The following is a 21,971-nucleotide window of genomic DNA, read 5'->3' on the forward strand; positions in this document are numbered from 1 at the left end:
GCCCTCGCCGCGATGGTATTGAAACAGTATGTAAGTGAGAAGTATTGTAGTAAGAATATTCACAGAGAAAATACAAAAAGATCCAGCATTTAATATATTTTCCTCAGCAATTGTTCTCCTGGCACTTCCGACGTTGAATGCATCCCACATTCAAGAACAAATGCACGGACCATCAAGCCACGTGATCCAACCGCTAGCCCGCCGGCCCATCGAGAGAGCTACGAAAAACTTCAAGACGCTCCCTCAGACGCCCGCACGCGACGACTCCCGACCCTCGAATTGAGCCAACCCCCAGCCCAATCCTCCAACACAATGGCCATGTCTTGCCGGTACGCCGCCCAGAGCTGTGCTCGCCAGCTCCGATCCGCCCGCGCCGCCCGGGCACCCGCACAGCTCCTCCGCGCCTCGGCGTCCTCGAGGAGGTGGAACTCGACCGAGGCGGCCCCCTCCAACCCCAAGATCGAAGCCATTGTCGACCAGATCAGCCAGCTGACCCTCCTGGAGACTGCCGACCTCGTTTCAAGCCTCAAGGTAGGCCTCCTCGCTCAATTGGCTCTTTCCAATGGCCCCCCTCCAATATCACCCCGCTGACCTGGTATACCCTCAAATAGACCAAGCTCAACATTCCCGATATGCCCATAGGCGGATTCGCCGCTGCCGCTCCCGCTGCTGCTGCCCCTGCTGCCGAGGAGGCCGAGGAGGCTGCCCCCGCCGCCGCCGAGAAGACGCTCTTCACGCTGAAGCTCCAAGGGTTCGAGACCGCCTCCAAGGCCAAGGTCATCAAGGAGGTCAAGAACATGCTCGGCCTGAGCTTGGTGGACAGCAAGAAGTTCGTCGAGAGCGCGCCCAAGATGATGAAGGAGAACGTGCCCAAGGAGGACGCCGAGAAGATCATCTCGGCCATGAAGGAGCTGGGCGCCACCGTGGTGATGGAGTAAGGCGGCTTCGCTCTGGGGCGACGAAACTAGCGACTTGGCACGATAGATGGCTGGATTGCATGTACAAAACATCTGTACTAGTATCTAACAACATTTACCCTCTTCAAAAAGACTCATGGGGGGTGCTCTTCAAATCACAGGGTGTTCCAGGGTAGTTGAGTTGGGGTGATGTGTATATGATGTATGAAAGGCTCCATGATAAAGACTTCATGATGAAGACTAGGGAACTAGAGTAGCCCAGTTAAATAACACCAGTAATGGTACAGTTTTTTAGAAACCAAGCTCTCTCAAATATTGTTTCAAGTCACCATCCCACCAAACCATTGTCAAAACGACGGGTATCGATGATTTTTCTTTCAGTACCTCGATGCAAACCCAAATCCAAACGCCGTCCAAATGCCAATATGAGATGTATGATTAACGTTCCAGTCAATGACGGTTACCATTCGCCGCTCGTTGGTGTTGACAACCGGGCTGCATTTCCATCTCTTTTCGAAAGTCGGCCAGCTCTTCGGTCAGTAACCGGTCGTCGTCCTCACCAAAGTCGCTCGTGTCCTCCCACAGCCTGTTCATCTCTGCATTCTCAACCTTGGGGATGGCCCATATGCTCTCTCGCTCACGCTTGTGGCGTTCACGGTCCTCCTCAATCCGCTGCTCGATCTGACGCTTGTCGAGCCGGTGAGGTGCACTCCGCCGGCCTGGCTTGGGTATGGTCTGTGAGGGAGGCATATCCGTCATCTCGACGTCTCCGTTGGGAGAGGCCAGACCAAGGTCGTCCGCGTTGGTCTCTCGCTCCTTGATGACATCTTCTATCTGGGTGACCGTCTGAGACTCCAAGTATCCCTTGCCTTGGAGACCTTGTAGAACCTTCCATGGGTGTAAGTCAAGGTCTCTTGAGTAGAAAAATCTGGGGTATTGGGATTGGGATCATGCGTGGGTCAGCTCACCTTTCGAACCACTTTGACATTAGCAGCGCCAGACCCATCATCTGGAGCAACGGCATCGACGACACGAATAATATCACGTTGCATCATCCGAATGTAGTCTGTGTGCCCGTCGCGCTGCGCCAGGTCTAGAAAGTGCTCGATGAAATACATGATATTGGCGCGAGTGTTCATGTTGTTCTAGCCACCTGGGTCAGCACTGACACCACATAGTGGCTGGATGGTGATACATACCCGTTCGAGCTGCTCAAGGACACAGGAGTGCAGGTCCTCGTCCATCTCCTTGTACTTGAGGGCATATTGGGCAGCTTTTTGGGCGGATGCTACCGAGGCGTTGAGATGCTGAAGCTGCGAGGTGAAGCGCATGCGCACCTCAAAGGGGTCGGCCATGGTGAAGGGTAAGTGAGAGGGCAGCTAGCGGAACGAATGGGATCAATCTCGACGGCAAATGTTAGCGACAGCGTGTGGAGTGTCTCGGAAGTTCGGAAGCTCGGTGACAGCAAACCAAAGACATGAAGCTGTCACGACCAGGACCTAGCGAGACAAGCTCCAAGGTTCATGGATAGATAGACAGGGCTAGATTGTGACAGCTCTGAAGGGGATTTGTCGATGGAGGTTGGCGGTGGGGCGTTTCTCTTGTCTTGTCTTGTGCCACGTTGTGGCTGTGCTCGGGCTCCATCCTGAGGTGAGCCATTTGGAGACCTCACCTCACCTCACCTCAGCGAACAGGCAAGTACCTACCAACGGGAATAATATGACACGTCCTGTCGCACCGTCCCGCATTGTCGGGCGCCATTTTTTTCTTTCCTTTTTCCTCTCAGGCACCTTGACACGACTCGACCGGCCCCAGCCCCGGGCCGGACTAGCCGAAGGTGTATCGCATGGGTCTAACCCCAACAGGCTGCCGGTGAAAGTGTTTTAAGTGTGTGCGTTCAGAGGGCATCGGCATCATGTTCAGGGGGGAGGACCCGCGGGGAGCGATGGCGACAGGGCCCGGACGAGGCTAGAAGCCCAGGTCTGGAAAGATTCGGAACGGCGAACGAACCAAAAGGTGAGAAGCGGCAGCGTTATGTCGCGCATTCTGGGGGGCACGGGCAAGGGCCGTCATCATACAGTACATCTCATCTCCTGACAGGTTGAGGCGGTGGTGAGACTCTGAGGCCAGCACGCCCGTTCTCATTCGGTGCGTAGGTGTGTGTTTACTGTGTTGAGGTCCGTGAATAGCACCCTCCGTGAATAGCACCCGTCTCTATCTGTCCTCTCTCTTGCAATGCTACCCCTTAATCCATTTGCGTTCTTTTCTTCTCTCCCAAGCCCAGGAATAGGTACCGTAGAGGTAATGGATACGGGCCGTGACGGGGCAGAACGCGCATTGGGCAGCAAAGGCACCTTTCCGTTGCCTGGTAATTTTTCCATGCTACCAGCACAGTACATTGAAGCGTAAACAAGAGAAAATCGATACGTGCCCATCTTACACGTTCAAATCTTTTAAAATCTCCCTTCTCCTTCGACTTCCCCAGCTTTTTCTTTTCGAATCTCCATCTCCCATCTCCCTCTCCTCCTCCTCTACCTCTCACCTCTACACCCTCTCCTCCTCTATCCTTTTATACAAACTTTTTTACACTTTTCTCCACTACACAACTTCTGTATATCCTCCTTTACCTCAAAAATTATGCCCAACACAATGGCTCTCACGCCTTACGGCTCAAATGGATCTACCGATCTCACTATGGCTGTTCTCGGTTGCGGTAAGTAATCTATCTAAAGATACGCGATATCGCACGGCACACCACTGGATTGTACGACATGAGCCTCGTATAGATCCACCAATACTGTGTCCTCTACGTTGCACATTGAGAAACTCACTTGCTGATCATGAACTAGGCACCATGGGCGTCGCCATCCTTAGTGGCATCCTGAACTCGCTCGCCGATATGCAAGGTCCTAAGCCCCTGCAAATTCCCAGGTCAGGAGCCTCAACTCCCATGGACGAGGTGCCCCAGCGTCTCCCATCTCGCTTCATCGCCAGCGTGGCCACTGCTGCCGGTGCCAAGCGTGTCAAGGGCACCCTCTGGGAGCACTCTTCCATTCTCAAGGTCGTCCACAATGACAACCTCTCCGCCGTCCAGCAGTCAGAGGTCGTTCTCCTGACCTGCAAGCCCTGGATGGTAAAGGAGATCCTCAGCGAACCCGGCATCGCCAAGGCCCTGCACGGCAAGCTGCTCATCAGCGTTTGCACTGGTGTCACCGTTGAGGACATTGAGATTGCTCTCCACGGTGCCGTGCCCTCCAAGGACCCCAACGAGGATGGCCGTTGCCGTATCGTCCGGGCCATGTGCAACGCTGCTGCTGTGATCCGCGAGTCCATGACCGTTGTCGCCACCAGCAGCCCGCCTCTGGACTGTGCTACCGAGAGCCTCGTCACCTGGATCTTCAAGCGCATTGGCGATGTCGTCTACCTCCCTGCCCAGCACATGGATGCCTCAACAGCCCTGTGCGCTTCCGGCCCGGCCTTTTTCGCGCTTGTGCTAGAAGCCGCCATCGACGGCGCCGTCGCCATGGGAATTCCCCGCCATGACGCCCAGCGCATGGCCGTGCAGTCCATGAGGGGCATGACCGGCCTGGTCCAGAATGGCGAGCACCCGGCCCTGCTCCGGGAAAAGGTCTGCACCTCGGGAGGCTGCACCATCGGTGGAGTTCTGGTCATGGAGGAGGGCAGAGTCCGCGGCACCGTCTCAAGAGCCGTGCGGGAATCCGCCGTTGTGGCGAGTCAGCTCGGAAAGGGAGTTGAGGGTGTGAATGGAACAAGATTCCCCGGCCCTTCAAGTCTGCAATGAATAAACCACGACCGGGACGATGGGCCAGAGTCTGTAGAGGAGAAGTCTCAGCCCGATCCGGTCCCTGAGTCTCAGCCACATCCAGCTCAAGAAGATCCCCATGTCACTGAACCGGTCGAGGATCTCAAGCCAACACAAACACAAATCGAAGAATCGGAGCCAAAGCCGGCCGAAGGATCGCGGTCAGAGCCTGGCGCCGACTCTTCTGACACGCCTCTTTTCCTTACTTTGATCAGCACTTGGCAGGCCTTGCGAGATGTTTTCCGGAGCAACACTCACATTTGTTAACGCGGGTTGTTTGTTAGTTTAGGTTGCATTGGGTAGACGGGGATATAGGTGCAATGGCTATTACATACATATATATAAAAGGATAATACAGCTTTCTGTCCAAACCGTTCCCCAACTCCGAACCAACCAAACCAGCCTTCCGTTCCTTTGTGAAGATCCATCTCAGTATTAGGCACATCACTGGTATCTAGGCATCCTCCACACGAGCCTTCTTACTGCTTGAACCCTCGCCGTTTTCTTCCTGCAGCTTTCGCTTGCCGTTCTTTGGTTCGGCCTGGGCATTCTTGGCCGAACGTTCGCAAGCAGCCAGGATTCGCGCATACTCCAGTCCAACACCGTCCAATGTATCATCAAGCCTCTCGATCCGCTCATGAGGCTCAATTTGAGCAAGGAAGTCTTTGTTGTGACGGTAGAGGCGCTGCTTGGCAATCAACTTCCAAACCCTCAGCTGGTGCTTGTCTGCTTTTGTCGGAGCTGGGCGCTTCTCGTCGATCGCCATTGTGGGCTGCACCGATTCCGGCAGTTGAGACATGAGGTACATCTCGAGGACACGTCCAAACTGACGAGGAGCAATCTTGGCCTTGAGGCGGATTGTTTCCAACTGGTCGCTGCCGACAATCAGTTTGGGGAGAGTTCCCTTCTTGGGAATCGTTACATCTGTGTCCAGTCGCAAGTTGCAGAATTCAGGCATCCCTTTGAGGAACTGCAAATCGCAAATATCTCGCAAGAGATCAAACGCCTCATTCGGGTCTTCGACGGTAAACTCGTGTGTCTGCTCATGCTTGTGATAGTATTCGAAAACGGTTTTGTAGAGGCGAGCGCCATTGCCCTTGCCCTGGAAAGGAGGCAAGATGATGAACTGAGACAGACGTGTTCTGCAGGGAAGCTCTGCGAGGTCCAGATCGCCTGTTGGCAGCTCCCAGTCACCCTTTGGCGACGCCGGAGGCGTTGGGGGCCTGAAGTAGTAGAATCGGAAGAGAGTTGCGTAGCCGACAAAAACATATGTGCTCGTCTCTGCCACCGTTTCCTTCTTGTATAGCGAGAAAAAGGTCCATCGGTCGGCGTCGGACAGATCAATCTCCCCAGAGTCTAGGTCCTGGCCAATATAGCTACCTCCGTCGATGAAGAATGGGACCAGGATTTGCAGGCGACTGTTGAGCTGCTGAACTGCTTGGTCGGCCAGGTTTCCGCGCCAGATCTCGTAGTGGCCGTCGGGCGCATCGATGGTCGTGTGCAGAGTGCCGGGAGGCGTCCAGTTGTCGCTCATCTGCTTGGAGCTGTCCTCGAAGTCGCTCGCCTTGGCAAAGGCAACTGTGTATTATTAGTATTTTGCCATTCAAAGCAGACAAGACAAGACATACTCTTGGGCAGGTGGTGGCCCTCTTCCAAGACCGCTTTCACATCTACTGGCTCAGGTCCGCCAACAGCCTTGAACTTGCTGCTGTAGGATATTTTCAGGTGCGGTCGCATGTCATTAGCGCGGTACCGCAGGTTGACCTTTAGGTCTTTGTACCCAAAGATCTGCTCATCCTCCCCGAAGAAAGAGTGGGTGAAACTAGGGTTGAATGCCGCGATAGTGGTAAGGCCAGTCTTTGATGGCGCCATCAAGCTGATGCGAATCGCCTCGTTGGCGTTGCTGAGCCCTTGAATTGAAGTCAGCACCATTGATTGCGCAAACGAAGCTGCGCGGGAGCTAGAGAGATACTTACACTCCTCAGCATTAGGCAAGCTAGCCATGATGTTGTCTACCGTCCTCTATTGTGATATCGATTCAATAAAAGGGTCGCAGAGCGTATGCGACACGATGCAAGAAGACGTCGATTGGGAATGAAGAATTGCGATGGATGCGCCTCCGTTGCTGGAGTGAGTGTTCGGAAACTTGACCTACCCAAACGCGCTTGCCAGGGTGATGAAGCGCGCGTCTCACGCGATTCAATTAAGCCTAGCCAGGTACCCTTTTGCGCCCCAAATTTAAGGCCGCTTTTCAGAGATCGGGTGTGCGCCTGCCTCAAATGGCGCCAGAAAATGACGTAATATCACCCTTGAACAGTACGTACCTGACGAACCCTGAGCCGGTCGGCCCGTGCCCCTGGGAATCGCAAAGGCAATGTCAGTCAAGACTCTATCCTGGACTGGCCATCTTCAGGCTTCCATCTCGCAAGCAACTCGTTAACCATGCGACTCGAGCCTTCGCCATGTTACACATCACAAGTAGTTCGTCGCCCGTCGGCTCCGCTATCTTTTCATGTCTTGCGCTACTAGTCATCTCTCTCGTCGTCCTACTCATCTTACGATACTATCTCCCCCTCCGAACGACTCCGGCTTTTTATCTCCTCCCCATCTTCTTCGCCCTCTGGCTGCCCTCGATAGTCGTCATCCTCGTACCGATCGATCTCGCCTCGAGTGCGACCACCGGAGATGAGGCAACAAGAGGAATATGGCTCCCTGAGCGAGTCCTTCTAGTATCATGGCGCATCACATACTGGCTGACCTTTGCATTGACTTGGTAGGACACATTTCCAGATCTGACTGTAAATTTGGCTGACTAGGGTTTTAGGTTCATCCTCCCCATCCTCGCCGAATATGCTGATGCAGGATATCGAGAACCATACGACAAGTTCATGTACTCGGTTCGCAGCAATGCGATGTTTCACGCCATTGTCCTGAGCCTCGGATCGGTCGGTCTTATCTACGTCTTCGTCTACTATGGATTCAACTTCACTTCCGTCAAGGCGCTTGTCATGGCTCTTGCATACTGTTGGGGATTGATCCTAGCCATCTATCTGATGGGTCACGGGTTGGTGTCGATTCCGCGCCGCCTCATGCGTGGCGCAAGCATAAGCGGACGATTGCGACGCCTTCAGAGCAAAGCCCCCAAAGTCTATGAGCAGATGGAGGACTCGATCGCGAATCTCGAAGATATTGAAATTCAGGTTGTCGAGCTTGGGCGGCGCAAGACAGGCAGCGCCTTGGCCTTCCGCGACTGGATCGAAGAACTGCAAGAGATGGCCAACATTCCTGAATCCCAACCCCGACCATCGCGATTCGGCGGCACTGGCACCGATAGCGCCATCATCCCGCATGTCATTACCGAAAAATACCTCGCCGATCTCACCAGAAAGTATGTGCGCGCGAGGCATACTCGATCCCGATACGTCAACGCATGGAACGAGCTCGTTCAGGAAGCGGCCGAGACACAGAATATTTTGGACTCTGCAGGATCCAAGAAGCTTGAACTCGGCGATGTTTCACCCCATGCCGGGTTCTGGGAAAAGATGGTGATACTGACTCCATATACCCGGTACCTGTACTACTACCATCTGCTGCCATACGGGCAGGTTCTTCTTGGCTTGTTCCTGGCGGCAGCATCGGCCTGTATCGTTTGGTCCGAGTTTGTCAAGATCGCGTTCCCCAAGTTGTCGGTCATCAGACTAACCGTGGTGCACCACTGGGTTGGTGACAAGGCTGAGGTTGGGTTCGCTGGTCAAGTCATCTCATCGCTATGGATCTGCTACATGTGCGCAGCTGCTCTCATCTCGATGACCGAGGTCAAGGTCTGGCGCGGCCGGGCTCTCGTCCGTCGCAACACGGCTCATGAATCGGCCTTTTGGTACGCCATGCAAGTGGCCAAGCTCACTATCCCCATCTCGTACAACTTCGTGACCTTCCTATCCAAGGACGTCTACAACAAGACCACATTTTACAAGTTCCTGGGTGTACTGGTCGACTTTACACCACTTGGTCGCTATTTCGACGATCTCTTCCCTGTTCTGGTATTGTTCCCTGTCTTTGCTACCCTGTTCGGTATCTATGGCAGAGTCAAGAGGATCTTTGTGGGAATGGACGTGATGGATGATGAAGAGGACAACGCTGCTGGTTATGGCACCGGTTCCTGGCGCGAAGGCCGAGATCTCATTTCTCGAGAACTGGGTGGAAACACCCTCTTCCATCGCCGGGAGGATGCCCTCGCCAGAATAGCGGCGACAGGTACTTCAGGAGGCAGATCCGCTCCAGTGCTGTCTATTCCCTCTGCTCACGGCGCCGCATCCTCACCTGCTCGATCGCCCGCTCGGCCTGCCACCACGACCCGGGTACGCACATCAGCCTTTGGCCCCCACTGGAATGACGAACCGCCAGAGGACGACAACATCTTCCAGATTCTAGGTCACCGCATGAAGAACACGTTCGACACCATCGAGGGACCCAAGTGGTTCCATGATATGAAGAAGCCCAAGTGGATGGGAGGTAACGACGATGATGACGCCGGTGCTGGTTCTTCTGGGTCCGGGCCAGACTTTCGTAGATGGTTTGGAGGTGGCTCGAGTGAAGGCCAGATCCGCATCTAAGAGTCATTTTTACACATGGGTGGCGCAAGGTCTGCTTTTCTTAAAAAAATAGGGATTCTCTTTTTTTCTGTTTGGATACACCGGCATGCTTTTCCCTTGATAGAGTCGGTCTAGGGCTAACAGCATTGCTCTGGAGTTTTTGGTCAAACCGTTTAACGTATCGATGCTCGAGCAGAAAGACGCTGATGTGTTTATGCGGAGTGCAATATGTGGGTTAATGTTGACGTTTTATGGAGCTGGGATAGCGGTAATGTGAGATGTTTATAGGTAGTCAATTGTGTCAAAGGCATATATATATATATATATTTCATCATGTTCGTAAAAAGCCGGTCCGTGTCTATGAAGTGAAGTCGTCCATGTCGTGGTGCCATGGTGCATGAATCTGTTCGTCAAAGTCGTAAAAGTATCGTCGTATCCAAGGTGTAACAAAGCCGCCCAAACAGAAAACAATAGTTCTTCCCGTCACCTTGGTTTCAAGGCTTTGGGGGCGGGTTGGCCGTGTTCCAGGTATTAGCCTTGCTCATGGTCCGCTTGCGCAAGGCAAACATGATCTCCTTTTCCATCTTGTCAATGTTCTTCTCTAGGTCCGCGTCGTCCTTCTTGTGCTGCTCCCGGCGACGCCTGTCGAGGTACATCCAGCACCCAACGATGAGAGCCGTAACAGGGACTGTTATAGCGAAGTAGACCCAGAGTTGGATAGAAACGACGGGGTCGGCATCTAAAACCCATCGTTAGCAGAAAGGATGTGTAGAGGAGGGTGGTAAGATCAAACCTCTTCCAAAATCAAAGAATGTCATGCTAAAGACAGAGGCGAGATATGTTCCTGGGAGAAAGAGGGCACCCATGAGCGACAGAGTCTTCATGGCTGTGCTGTCCCGCTTGCTCGCGTGAGCTATCCTCCTCTGTTCTCCGGCGATCTCGAGATTAAGCCGTGCCTCACGCTGCGACATGATGTTATAAAGCTATCTCAAAAGTCAGTAGTGTTCCACAACCCAAGGATAGCGAGGGCATACCGCTTCGCGTTGGACCTTGAGCCTTTCCAGAGTCGTATGGATATAGTTCTCCAATCCCGTAAGCTTCACCTTGTAAAAGTCAAGCCGAGCGACCATGCTCCGATGCAGCTTGTCGAGTTCCTTGCGCTGCTTGCGTTCAGCTTCACACATATCCTCGCTTGCGGTTGTGTTCCACAGATAACGAAAGCTCTCCATAGCCTTCTCCATCTCCTTGGCAAGGGCCATGTACGCCTGGGGTCGCTTCCACATGACGTTGCCGTGGCATTCGACGAGGTCACGGTTCAATCCGTCAACGTCTATGAGGCCGTCCTGGAAATACTGCTCTTGCTCCTCGACCTCGTTTCGTAGACTGACGGCGTTTTCGAGTCGGCGAAGCCAGTGCCGCGCTTTGCGCTGCTTGTTATCATTCTCTGGAGAGAGATCGTAGGAGAGGATGATGATGGGAAGCAACATTGGGTGGCCGACCTCAGCAGCGCAGGCTTGGAGGTGGACGAGGGTCTTTTCAACCTCAGAGCTGGGGGTTCCCTTGATGAAGCCAGTAGTTATGCCGGTCTTGAATGAGTAGGAGAGGAGCATCTCCCAGCCGCGCGTTTTGCCTTTCTTGAGCACATCTGACTTGCGGTGGATGATTTCTATCAACAAAGTCAGTAACAAGCCCTTTCATCAAAGTTAATATAACTCACGCAAGTGAGGGTCATCGTCATCTTGGTCATATGCGCACCAGAAGAAGGGCCCGACCACTGATGTTGTCTCGATGCCGCGAAAAGGCAACCTCATCTCACGAACCATGGATGCGTACCTATCGCAAGGCAGCGAGATGACCTTTGACAAAAAGGTGTCATTATGCTTGGCATTCTTCTGAACTCTGTGAAAATGGCGTTAATTGACATAGTCTCATTGTGTTTAGCTTCCAAGGAGAGCTCACATTAACCGAACACCGCTGAGTAGTTTGGTGCCATATCGCAGGTTGTCTGGTGGTGCAAAGGCGCCCTGTTTTCATTAGCTTGTGATCTTCACAAGGTCTTGGCAGCTTGTCACTTACCCTCCGATGCAGGAAATTGTCAAACTCATCATCTGGCAAAGGGTGCTCCTCGCAAGAATTATAAAAGGGATCCTGACGCAGATTAGATATGCTGTATCCATGACAGCCGAATGACATACCGAATAATTGAAGATCTCGACGTAGCCCGTGTCCTCATAAACAGTGCGACATTCATTGACATAATACCGGAACATATAATCGTCCATGGCGATTCTGAGAGCTGCCTCGATATCAATGTCGCTGCTGAAAGTCGTCGTCGTCGCTGGACGCGTCTTCAAAGCGCCACCGCTTCAACTAGCCTGGGCCGGGTTCCGTCGAGCTAGTCGTTGCTTGGCGACAAGTATAATTGCGGAGGCGGCGACGCAAGGGTTGAGAAAGAGAGGTTGAAGGGAAGAGAAGGGACAAAGAATCGGTGAGAGAGAGGTACAGCACGGTACGGATGCAATGTCAGGATGACATCTGATAATCCTAGACCCCGACAATCAATTTTTTTTTTTCCCCCTTCTGCTCCTCGGTTCTCCAATCCCCCCGAGTCGGCCGCTAACCCAGCCAGATCCAGACCTTGTCCGGCCTTTTCTTAAGCGGCCTCCTCAGCTGGCAGAAAAGTACGGATACCTGAAGGAAGGGATCGTCCGTAAATGAATGGGTCTGTGCCTGGGATCGAATGCGAGTGTTACCAACTGCGTCGTAGTAGTGACAATTCTTCCAGGGTGTCTCAAGTGTCGAGGTTGGTCATCCATCCCATCCCATCCCATCCCATCCCCCGCCCAGCCCCGTGACTTTCTGCCTCAGCGAGACATCTATCCAGCCAGGTGCAAGTGCAAGTGCTGCTGCGTTCCAGTTCACTCCTTCTTCTTGCGGCGGTCCGTCCCGTCCGCTCCACGATCCCCGCCGAAACCTCAGGCCGACAAATCCCCATTGGTATGTATCTATTGGCATTTTGCAGCAATTCACACTCGCACAACAAGAATTAGGTAGCAACTAAGGATGCATTGATACTCGTTAATGCTGTTTCTGTATCCTACTTGAATAGGTAATAGACATGCTGTCTCCAATCGCACAGTCGTCGCCCCCAGTAGTCCAACTCTTCCGTGTTTCCAACACAACCTTCATAGACAGCCTCACCCTTTTCATCTCACTATCCGCAAGGCCCATCCCCAACCCAGAAACGTAGTCATACAAGAACCCATCCATATACTCCAGCAAGCACATCCTTAAAACTCCGTAAAGAGGTGTCCAAATCTGGAGCTTGTGTTAGCACATGTAACCAATTACCACACTTGTCTTCACTTACTCATCTGTTCCTCCTGTCTGGCCATATTTCTCTGGGTCTTCGGGGTATCGGTCAAACTGGCTAGCGTCACCCGCACCAGCCTTGACTGGCGGCGTGTATGGCGCATCGATATCCTTTCTAGCCAGGCGATCCCAAGTAACTTCGGCGAACCAGGGGTGATTCTTCACATCCGCAGGTCCGCCGTACAGGTTGCCCAATCGCTTTGTCAAATCGGCCGTGATCAGGCGCTCCAGGAGATTCTGGGCATCTGCATTGACGTACGCTGGGTACTTGACCTTGCCCTTGAGAATGTTTTCATAGATCTTCATAGGAGATCCACTGTCCCAGAAGGGCGTGTATCCGCAGAGCATTTCATATATCAGGATGCCCAATGACCACCTAATGCGCGCACATCCATGTTAGCCTCATTCCCCCCAATTGCGCACTTATCCACTCACCAATCCACAGACTTGTTGTATCCCTTGTTAGAGACGACTTCGGGAGCCAGGTAGTCGGGTGTGCCACACAGCGTCCATGTCTTGTCAGGCACTCGCTTCGCAAAGCCGAAATCTGTAATCTTGAGGTGGCCATGTCGGTCAAGGAGCAGATTTTCTGGTTTCAGGTCTCGGTAGATGACGTTCTTGGAGTGCAGGTACTCCAACGCTAGCGTCACCTCGGCGGCGTAAAACTTGGCAACTGGGTTCGGGAAACGCTTGAGAACATGTTAGCAGACTCTCTTTCAAGTCGCATTCGCAAGACCTACCCCCGACTTCCTGAGGAGCGAAAAGAGCTCGCCTCCTTCAACAAAATCCATCACCATGTACAGGTTCTTGATGTCTTGGAACGTGCCCCACAGAGTGATGAGGAAGGGATGCTTGACATCTGCCAGCATTCGTCGCTCGTCGTTGGTGTGCTCGACCTGCTTCATCTTGACTACTTGGGCCTTCTTGAGCACCTTGACTGCGTAGAAACGTTGGTTATGCTTCGATTGGACCAGATGGACTCGGCCGAAGCTACCAGTTCCAAGTGTCCTCAAGATATCGAAATCACCCAACGAGTACTTGCCCTTGGTGACGCGCATCTGTGATCCGTTGCTAGGCTGCTGCTGATGGTTCGCCTGGTGCTGTTGCGGTTGCGCCTGTTGCTGCTGCTGCTGTTGGGGCTGGTATTCGTGCTGTTGCGGTTGCATCGTCGGCTGAGGCATGGCCTGCTGCTGTTGTTGCTGAAGGACTGCGGGATCGGTGCCGGGGCTGACCGTCTGCGCGGATCGAGCTTCTATAGTTGATAGGTATTGCGAATTGGGCTGGCCGTTGTTGGCATAGGAGTTGCCCTGGGCATCGTGTTGATGCTGCTGAGGCGGATTGATGAGGTTATTGATGCTTGGTAGGTTCTGCGGGTCGTGGTGCATCGCATTGCCCGTGACGTACGGGGGCTGCTGAACGTTGACCGAGTTCATCGTCTGCTGTCGCTCGGCGTCGCTGACTGCCGCCGTCTGCTGCGCCGGAGCAGAAGGCGGATTGGACTGAGGCGCGGTGCCTGCCTGGGCGTCGGGATGCTGTTGAGGTTGGTGTTGCGGCTGCTGCTGCTGCTGTTGCTGCTGGGCGCTGGTGTTGGTCTGGGCAGCTGGCACCGAGGTCGAGTTCCTCGAGGTTCGAGGCAGTAGCGACGAGCCAAAAGCCTTGGAGATGGACTTTGATCTGGAAGTTGGCGTGACAGGACTGGTTGGATTTGAGGCCGGATCAGAGTTACCCTCTCTGGTCCGCTTTTTCTTGAGGAACCCCAGGGAAGGCATAGGGTAGTAGTGTGACGGATGGAGGAAGGGGAGGGGAGGGAGATGTGAGAGAAGCGGGGAGGAGAGGAGAGGCAGAATGGACCCAAAGTGAGGGAGGACTGGACTCTTGCAGATCACACCGTTCGCCGGATCAGTCGGTGGTGGGTAATGGCGATGGGGAGAGGGCGAAAGAGGGTGGGTGTAGGTAGGCGTGGGCGTGGGAACCGGCGTTTGAATGGCGATTGATGAAAGGCCTAAGGTAATTTGGTTTCCTCCGAGGAAAGAGAGTCCAGTCAGTACGTTGCCGCAGCGGTAGAAGGACGGCGCCGCCTTGGAAGGATTCGAGCTGGTAAGGTGGTTTCGCACTTCCCGGGAGCCAGCAAGAGGTCAGTGAGCTCGTTTCTGACGCAGCCTAGCCTCTAAATGGAGCTCTCGAGTTCAGGGACAGAAGGTAGCAGCTGCAGGAGTGGGCAGCGCCGGACCAGGGCAGGGGTGGGCGTCAGAGCTGGCTGAGTCCTGGGTCTCTAACAAGTTTGTGGGGGAGCTCTCAGCTTCAGCTGCTAAGGCCAGCAACAACAACAATCAACCTGGCAGAGGGGATTGCCCTGGATACAAGAGGGGTGACGGCCGGGGTTTGGCGTGATGCTGATGCGAACAAAGACTTCAAGAGCTTGGCACATTCCACCACGACAACAATTGAGGGACGGAACAGCTCCTGAGAGAAGAGGAATTGACGGTGGCTGACGAGTGGGGGAGTCTGTCTGTTGGTCTGTGTTCTGCGTGCGCTGCGTTACGTCTGCGTCCTGTGTGTCGCGCGCTGTTTGAACGACGAAACGACGGGGTCTTGCCGATTGACTTGTCCCTCCTCAATGGATCTGGGTCCGTATGAGAGGTACCAATGTACGTACAGTACTATGGGATGGTGACGGTTGCGAACAAGGTTTACCACGCTATGGTGATGTAGTGAAGCTTGCGCCAGTAAAAGGCACCCCTCTTTTATGATGGGATCAGCGATTGCGCACTGGGCTGATGGGCGCAGATAATGTCCTTTTCTCGCTTATGCTCTCTCGCTCGCCTGCTGGAGCTCGGTCAAGATGGGGCCTTTGAGAGCCGGCCGTCTAGTGGTAATTGGTCGATGGGCGATCTGCAGGTCTAGCAAGCAGTAGTCGAGGGTCAACAAGACGGACACGGGAGAGGGCGAGAAGAGACGAGAGCGAGAGGGGAGGAAACAAAGGGCGATGATGTCGTCGTTCAGGTAGAGTGGGACGGCACCCGCGCGGCGCCTCGGACAACTGTGGCGGGCCTGGACGAGATAGGTGCGGAATTGGCCAGAGTTCAAAGTCAGGAAGTAGAAGAGAGTTCGAGGGACAAAAGTCGAAAGATGTGATATGACGGGAAGAGCTGGGTATAGGGAGGATGGAAGAAGAGTTCAATCCATGTGGCAGAGAGATGGCAATGGATGGAATGGAAGGGAGAGCTTCTCCAGGATGAAGACGACGACGACCTGAGCTCACTTCTGATGGAGAATGGATCCAATGGAGCTCTCCAGCAACCTAGGTTAGTTAGGTTCCGAGATGGATGGTGTGGGTTTGGCGGGGTTGAGTCTAGTGAGGAGGTGAGTGAGGTGAGGCCATGGGTATGGGTATGTATGGGTGAGAATGACGGGAGCTTCCACACTCTTTGACTCGTCTCGCCGCGCTACGCCGCGACCGGAATACGACTAGGCCCAGCCCCAGCTTTGAGAGCTCGCATCATTCATCACCGTGACAGAAGCTCCCAAAACCCGGCTCAGGCCTAGTCTAACTAGTGCGCGCCCGCAGGAACGGGCATTGAGTTCCTGAAGCCGGTGGAATGCACATTTGCTGCTTTCAGGTCCCCTCGAGGAACGAGACTCGCGTGCAAGACGCCTCGAGGATGGGCATGGGCATTCGAGGTCGATACTCTCATGTAGATGTTTGTTCAGTGAAAAGAAATGTCTGGCCCCTGGTCGACCGCCAAGCCCAGATGCCGAATGCATCATCGAGTGCTATGTTGTTCCTAGTCCAGGACCGATGCTGAGTAAAGAGGATAGTGCTCAGGATCACATGGATGCATATGAACCACATAGTACAATTAGGGAGTCTAAAAGGAAGCTGTGGCCGCGGGTAAGTTTATGAATCAATTGCCCTGAAGCCCTTCGTTATCGATCCCGATTTAATACGTCAATGGCCAATTTGCTGCCATTGACGCCATCAGACTCACATTGATAGTAGATCAACCACTCCATTCCATCCATTGTGCTAGAAGCTATTGTCAGCCGTCATTACAGTAGACCGAGCTCAATTGGAGGGTTATCAGCAGTTGATTTTACTCTGGTTCCTGCATTGGCCGTGGCGATAGAATTCGGTATCACGGGCGACAGCCGAAACTCAGTGCAAGACATGGAGTCTTCCATAACATGGGTGTCTCTCAAGTTTGACGCCCCGGTCGGCTCTTGGTTGGTTTGGTCAACCTGAACAACTATCTGAAATACATAGACGGATAGGTTCATTATCGCGTCTCTCCTCTCAGCCAGATACCCAAATTAGAAGGGCTCCCCTTAAAGGCCATTTTGATCGACGATGGATCGCAAAAATGGCGAAGGTGGCGGCTGTCTTTCTGTTCCTGCAGTACTTCGACTTGGCTTAGTTCTCTTCCTTCCATCAAGCCCTTGACAGAAGCAACCCAACATGAACTTCACGTGCAGGCATCCTCGATCAGAGCCACCTCGAAAACACATGGAAAAGAAAACGTGGGTTCCATAGATCCCGTGCCAATGCCAACTGGGCCGTTCAGCTCCCCTTTTCAGTGAGGCCACTCTGCCCCTGATTCCGTCATGTTGTCTTACCCTGAAGAGGGCGATTTGCGACTCAAGATTGGATTTCACGAGAATCCGGATTGAGAAAAATCCCATTAATTTATAAATACCGGCTATATCAACAACAAAACATGAACCTTGTGGTTTATTTGTGTTGGTGGCTCGATGTTTATGTTGAAACAAGGTCTATTCCGTGACTTATACACAGTACCTCCCCTCAGTGACCCTTATTTATTCAAGCCATCGGCGTCCAACAATACCGTCACAATTTGATTTAACAACCTTCTGAATGCCCTCACTTTCACACAATCTCAATCAAACAACTAAAAGCAACAAAAGAACTGATTTATTTTTCAGATGGTATGTCACAGTGTTCCACCGGCTGGTAGCCCATCCCACCACTCTCAGATTCCTACTCAAATACAAAAAAGGAAATATAGATGATGCCGTCGTCCCAAGCGGAGACGTGTCTGTCTTACATTCACCCATCAGCGCGTTTCCATCTACCCATTCCCCGATCCGCATCCACGCCCGTATGTGAGTGCCAGCCCACCAAATTAGAACCGGTGCGACTTGGCCTTGGCTCGGTAGGCCGTCCAGCCGACATAGGCGCCGCCGACAACGATGATGAAGAGGATGATCTTGGTGAAGAACCATGTCCAGCTACCGCCCTCCTTCTGAACGTTGCTCTTGCTGCTGCTCTTGCGGCCCTTGTTCTTACCACCAGGGGAGGCCTTGTTGCTGCTGCCAGGCTGAGTGTACAGGTTCTTGGCCGAGACCGAGATGATGTCGTGGTTGTCGCTAAGCTCACCAGTCTCGGCAGTGAAGCCGACGTAGGCAATGTTGGGGATCGCAGGGGGCTCGTCCAGCTCAAAGCAAGTCTGCCACTCGTCCTCAACCTTGTACTGGAGCTCCAGCTTGAGCTGCTTGTCCTGGAAGTAGGTCAGGCGCATCTTGGTGGGGATGCTCGCATGTCGGATGCCGCGCGCCGAGCAGCCAGCGAGCTCGGTGTGCTTTCCGTCGTTGGACTTGTCGTACGTGGTCTGGCCGTCGCCGTGCATGGCCATGACATAGGGGAACACAACGCCGGGGCGGTTGTTCTTGTATGTATCGACAAAGATTCCGAGACCCTCAAACTTATCCGGTCCACCAAATACGGTTCCCTGCTGGGCTCGCTGGCGGGTGATCCACATGGCGAAGCCATCACCATAGAGCTGGTTCTTGCCAGAGATCCTGAACTCGACCTCAACCTGCCAGTTTGTGGCGGTGAGGGGCACGCGAGAGTACATCCATCCCGATTGCGACGGGCGATCCGAGGTCAGTCGAATATACCTATAATATGTCAACCCATGATCAAAGTGTCGCCATTGTCAGGGCGTCGGGGAAGCGTACGAGTCGGTTCGAATGATGGTGTCTCCTCCAAAGTCGTACCAGCGGCTTTGCATGTCCGAGTCGAGGTAGGGCTACGGGGTCATATAGCATTAGCCAAGGTGTCGATCTGTCATGCTCGCGTGCGCCGCAACTAACCTGGGTCAAGGAATGTGTCCTGAGCTAGAAGTCGTGAAAGTCAGCAAGAGTCCATGTCCGCCACGCAAACGAGAAAACATACCGAAATGCTCTTAATGTTGCCATCTGGCTCAGCAGCGCTTGCGGTCCATGCGAGCGCACCAAGAAGCGCCGCTGATAGTGAGGGCAGCCGCATCATGAAAGCTGTGCCTCGATTTCCTCCGCTTAAGTTGTTCGTCTCGATAGGGGCCAATGCGAATGTTGGCTCGATACAGGCGCACGCCGCTCGTCTGCGTGGCTAAGGGATCGCGATGCTGGTGAAGAAAGAAATTGACCGTAGAGGTCGTGGTTGAAGTCGTCGTGACGTTGTGGGCAGGGTAGGTAGGGGGTTGTTAATCGGAGCAGGAGCTAGCACAAGTGTCCTCTTCCTCTGGCCGAGCCGATTTTAGGTGTGCTCTCCACAGTAGTACCTCCGTACCTTCTTTTCAGGTGCCTCGAACGCTCTGGCGGGCTCATGGGGCCCCTGATCTTTAAACCCTGCTGCCACTAGCTTCACGGGTCAAGCCACATCCGCCACAGTCTCCTACTTACACCCATGGATCACTTACCCGTGGATGTGGTGAAACCATTCTATGACTCGAGGATTGTAGTTGTTGAGATGCCTTGAGGGGAATCAACTGAGGGTGCCTACTGCGATGTTTAGTCTTTGGTTCCAGATCCATAGAGTATGTAAAGCCACTCGACGAGTTTCATCATGGCCCCATGGGGATATGTGGCTGAAAAGCATTATCCTCCATGATTGCCAACCAACGGATACTCGTTCTTGGGATCTGTAGTGCCATGTGATAGTGAGCCACTTTGTTTTTGGAAATCGAACTATGGGATAATTAACTAGTATTCACATGAGTATCTGATTTCATATTTATCTTTAAAGAGATGTGTTTGTCTGCAGTCAAGTCGACCTCCGTGGCTTTACCTTTACACTCTGTAGAAAGCCATGCTGGGAATTATAGTGACCGAATATTAGCACGGTAGAAATATGATTAACTATCATCTCTAAAAATAAGACCACATGTTTCTTCTGCTAAAGGGTTCGTCTTGTTCCATCAAGCTCAGGGTACCTACCTGCACCTATGACGACGATTTTGCTGAGTCATCCGGCCCATCCAATTTTCCACCACCAAGGATTCTATCGCCCGCGATAAGCCTTTTACTCTGCGGCCGACAATCCGAAGCAACCCAAACCGTCAACGACTCCAACAAAAAACCGCAACCATGGATTCCAGCCAAGTCAAGCAGGCCGTTATGAAGCAGGTCCAGCAGGAGGCCAACCTTGTCAACGCTCGGGCCCTCATCGAGGTGCGTATACATGATCAATTGACCCCGGAACGAAGAAATACTAACCTGGCTTGCGTAGAAACTCCAGGAGAATTGCTTCGAAAAGTGTGTCCCCAAGCCCGGATCTTCCCTCTCGAGCAGCGAGACGACCTGCATGACCAGCTGCATGGAGAAGTACATGGCAGCCTGGAATATGGTTAACTCGGCCTACATCGCCCGGTTAAAGCAAGAGTCCGGTCATTAAGAGGCGCCAACGAGAAAACAAAAAAAGAAAACGAGTTTTTCCGGTTACACTTTCACTACAAAAAAGACGAATTGTGACCTCGGAGGAGCGCGGAATTGTACCATATTGTTACAGCATATGTCTGGGTTGAGACGGACCTGAGGCGCATATCTGGACTGGGACCCGGGAGAGAGGACCGTGTACGAGGGGGGTATCAAGCAAATATCAGGGCGGCACCAATGGAATAGACGCGCTGGAGCAATGGTGGCAAGCATAATGTATCAAGAGCCATGGATGTCATGATATACACTCTTCTTTTCACCTTGTTTGGGTATCTAATCTTGTCCTTCGGTGGCCTTCTTCTTCTTTTCTTCCTCGGCCGCCCGTTTTCGCGCGAGGTATCGCTCCTTGGCGCTCGAGATCTCGCCTTCCGTCTTGCGACTCTTGGCCGCTCGCTCGACCTCTTCCCGTTGGCTGGCTTCTTCTTCCCGTGATCGCTTCATGGACTGTTCAAGCTGCTCCGCCAGCATGCGCGACTGTCGTTCTCGCTGGGCTTGCCTCCTCCCGATTTGCTGACCGGTGACTACTCTCTGTGGCCGTTCAGCCTGTCGATCGGCTTCTCGTTGAGCTGATTCCTTCTTCTTTGCGCCCACGTTTAGGCCGCCCCTGAGGAGCTGGCGCTTGTCGACGACCTGCCCCTCCTCGTTGATGGCCACTTCGGCGCCCTTCTCATTCAGTTCTTTGGCGATTTCGGCATCCGTCTTTTCCTTTTCGGCTTGATCTTCCTTCTCTTCCTCCTCGGGTGCGCCGTTCTTGGCCTTTTCTTCAGCAGCCTTGACAGCATCCGAGTGTCTCTGCTCATCCTTATCCAGCAGCTTCCTATAAAAGGCAGACATGCCTCCTCCCTTGTTCTTTTTCGCCTCCTCCTCTTCCCTCCTCCGCTCCTCCTCCTCCAATCGTTTGTTCTCCTCCTGCTGTTTCTTGTATGCCTCGGTGACAAACTTTTCCTTGCCAGCGTACTCATCGCCTTCGGCCTCTCGTTCGCGAGCAATCTTCTTCTCCTCGGCGATGAGCGCGTCGCGCTTCCGCACCTCGGCCGCCTGCATCAGGTTGCGCATGTACTTGGGCTTCCTCTCTTCGTCCTCCTTGGTGGCCTGCTTCTTGGGCTTGAGCGAGTCGTAGACGGAATCGTACTCGTAGACGCTGGCATCGACTTCGGCGGCGGCCTCGGCGTTCTTCCGCGATGTGAGGGCGCTGGAGAGGTCGCCAAACATCATGTTTGGCTGGCCCTTGGATTTGAGCTTTGGGGGTTGTGCAGGTGGTCCATTCTTGGATCTGGCCGATTTTGACTTGGCTGATTTTGATGTAGAGATGCCGCCAAAGTCATCAAACTCCCCAATCTCTTCCGTCTTGCCATCTCGGTTCGCGCCGTCGTTGTCCGAGTCGTCATCGTCGCCAAACATGGGCCGTCGCTTTGGCGGGGCTGGTTTGGACGCACCTGGCTTCTTGGTGAGGTTGAGCCCGAAGGCCAATCCAGGCTTGCTCATTGTGTCTTGATTTGTCTCTGCGATGTGTGGGTGATGGGTTGACCGTCGAGTGTCGAACGGATAATCGCG

The 21,971-nt window shown here is 53.4% G+C and overlaps 9 protein-coding genes and 1 pseudogene across 10 annotated transcripts, besides 1 other annotated feature; 4 read left to right on the forward strand and 6 right to left on the reverse strand.

The window, feature by feature from the left end:
* Positions 1–312: 312 nt before the first annotated feature.
* Positions 313–938, forward strand: NCS54_00587400 (Hypothetical protein; the record flags this gene model as incomplete). The annotated part of the gene is made up of 2 exons (XM_053151357.1): positions 313–531; positions 612–938. 2 exons carry the CDS (start codon positions 313–315, stop codon positions 936–938), a joined length of 546 nt encoding a protein of 181 aa, XP_053007332.1.
* Positions 939–1,367: 429 nt separating this feature from the next.
* On the reverse strand, positions 1,368–2,272 carry NCS54_00587500 (CID domain-containing protein; the record flags this gene model as incomplete). The annotated part of the gene is made up of 3 exons (XM_053151358.1): positions 1,368–1,805; positions 1,886–2,062; positions 2,117–2,272. 3 exons carry the CDS (start codon positions 2,270–2,272, stop codon positions 1,368–1,370), a joined length of 771 nt encoding a protein of 256 aa, XP_053007333.1.
* Positions 2,273–3,554: 1,282 nt separating this feature from the next.
* NCS54_00587600 (Pyrroline-5-carboxylate reductase) lies at positions 3,555–4,719 on the forward strand (the record flags this gene model as incomplete). Its single annotated transcript, XM_053151359.1, has 2 exons — positions 3,555–3,630; positions 3,767–4,719. The coding sequence occupies 2 exons, from the start codon at positions 3,555–3,557 to the stop codon at positions 4,717–4,719; spliced, it is 1,029 nt and encodes a 342-aa protein (XP_053007334.1).
* Positions 4,720–5,194: 475 nt separating this feature from the next.
* Positions 5,195–6,744, reverse strand: NCS54_00587700 (Histone acetyltransferase type B catalytic subunit; the record flags this gene model as incomplete). Its single annotated transcript, XM_053151360.1, has 3 exons — positions 5,195–6,318; positions 6,369–6,650; positions 6,717–6,744. The coding sequence occupies 3 exons, from the start codon at positions 6,742–6,744 to the stop codon at positions 5,195–5,197; spliced, it is 1,434 nt and encodes a 477-aa protein (XP_053007335.1).
* Positions 6,745–7,202: 458 nt separating this feature from the next.
* On the forward strand, positions 7,203–9,353 carry NCS54_00587800 (Putative lysosomal cobalamin transporter; the record flags this gene model as incomplete). Its single annotated transcript, XM_053151361.1, has 2 exons — positions 7,203–7,513; positions 7,565–9,353. The coding sequence occupies 2 exons, from the start codon at positions 7,203–7,205 to the stop codon at positions 9,351–9,353; spliced, it is 2,100 nt and encodes a 699-aa protein (XP_053007336.1).
* Positions 9,354–9,826: 473 nt separating this feature from the next.
* On the reverse strand, positions 9,827–11,614 carry NCS54_00587900 (Hypothetical protein; the record flags this gene model as incomplete). The annotated part of the gene is made up of 7 exons (XM_053151362.1): positions 9,827–10,071; positions 10,126–10,315; positions 10,367–10,998; positions 11,050–11,231; positions 11,292–11,356; positions 11,409–11,480; positions 11,528–11,614. The coding sequence occupies 7 exons, from the start codon at positions 11,612–11,614 to the stop codon at positions 9,827–9,829; spliced, it is 1,473 nt and encodes a 490-aa protein (XP_053007337.1).
* Positions 11,615–12,622: 1,008 nt separating this feature from the next.
* On the reverse strand, positions 12,623–14,473 carry NCS54_00588000 (CAMP-dependent protein kinase type 1; the record flags this gene model as incomplete). The annotated part of the gene is made up of 4 exons (XM_053151363.1): positions 12,623–12,650; positions 12,703–13,080; positions 13,140–13,393; positions 13,445–14,473. 4 exons carry the CDS (start codon positions 14,471–14,473, stop codon positions 12,623–12,625), a joined length of 1,689 nt encoding a protein of 562 aa, XP_053007338.1.
* A 3,372-nt stretch (positions 14,474–17,845) lies between these two features.
* On the reverse strand, positions 17,846–19,017 carry NCS54_00588100 (annotated as a pseudogene). Its single transcript has 4 exons — positions 18,898–19,017; positions 18,816–18,839; positions 18,681–18,751; positions 17,846–18,620 (listed from the first exon to the last, which is right to left on the reverse strand).
* Positions 17,846–19,017: a sequence feature.
* A 998-nt stretch (positions 19,018–20,015) lies between these two features.
* Positions 20,016–20,376, forward strand: NCS54_00588200 (Mitochondrial import inner membrane translocase subunit; the record flags this gene model as incomplete). The annotated part of the gene is made up of 2 exons (XM_053151364.1): positions 20,016–20,153; positions 20,212–20,376. The coding sequence occupies exons 1-2, from the start codon at positions 20,070–20,072 to the stop codon at positions 20,374–20,376; spliced, it is 249 nt and encodes an 82-aa protein (XP_053007339.1). The 5' UTR covers positions 20,016–20,069.
* A 314-nt stretch (positions 20,377–20,690) lies between these two features.
* On the reverse strand, positions 20,691–21,902 carry NCS54_00588300 (Hypothetical protein; the record flags this gene model as incomplete). The annotated part of the gene is made up of 1 exon (XM_053151365.1): positions 20,691–21,902. The coding sequence occupies one exon, from the start codon at positions 21,900–21,902 to the stop codon at positions 20,691–20,693; it is 1,212 nt and encodes a 403-aa protein (XP_053007340.1).
* Between the last annotated feature and the right edge of the window lie 69 nt (positions 21,903–21,971).

This window comes from Fusarium falciforme, chromosome 4 (genome assembly GCF_026873545.1).
Source record: "Fusarium falciforme chromosome 4, complete sequence".
In the NCBI taxonomy this organism is placed as follows: domain Eukaryota; kingdom Fungi; phylum Ascomycota; class Sordariomycetes; order Hypocreales; family Nectriaceae; genus Fusarium; species Fusarium falciforme.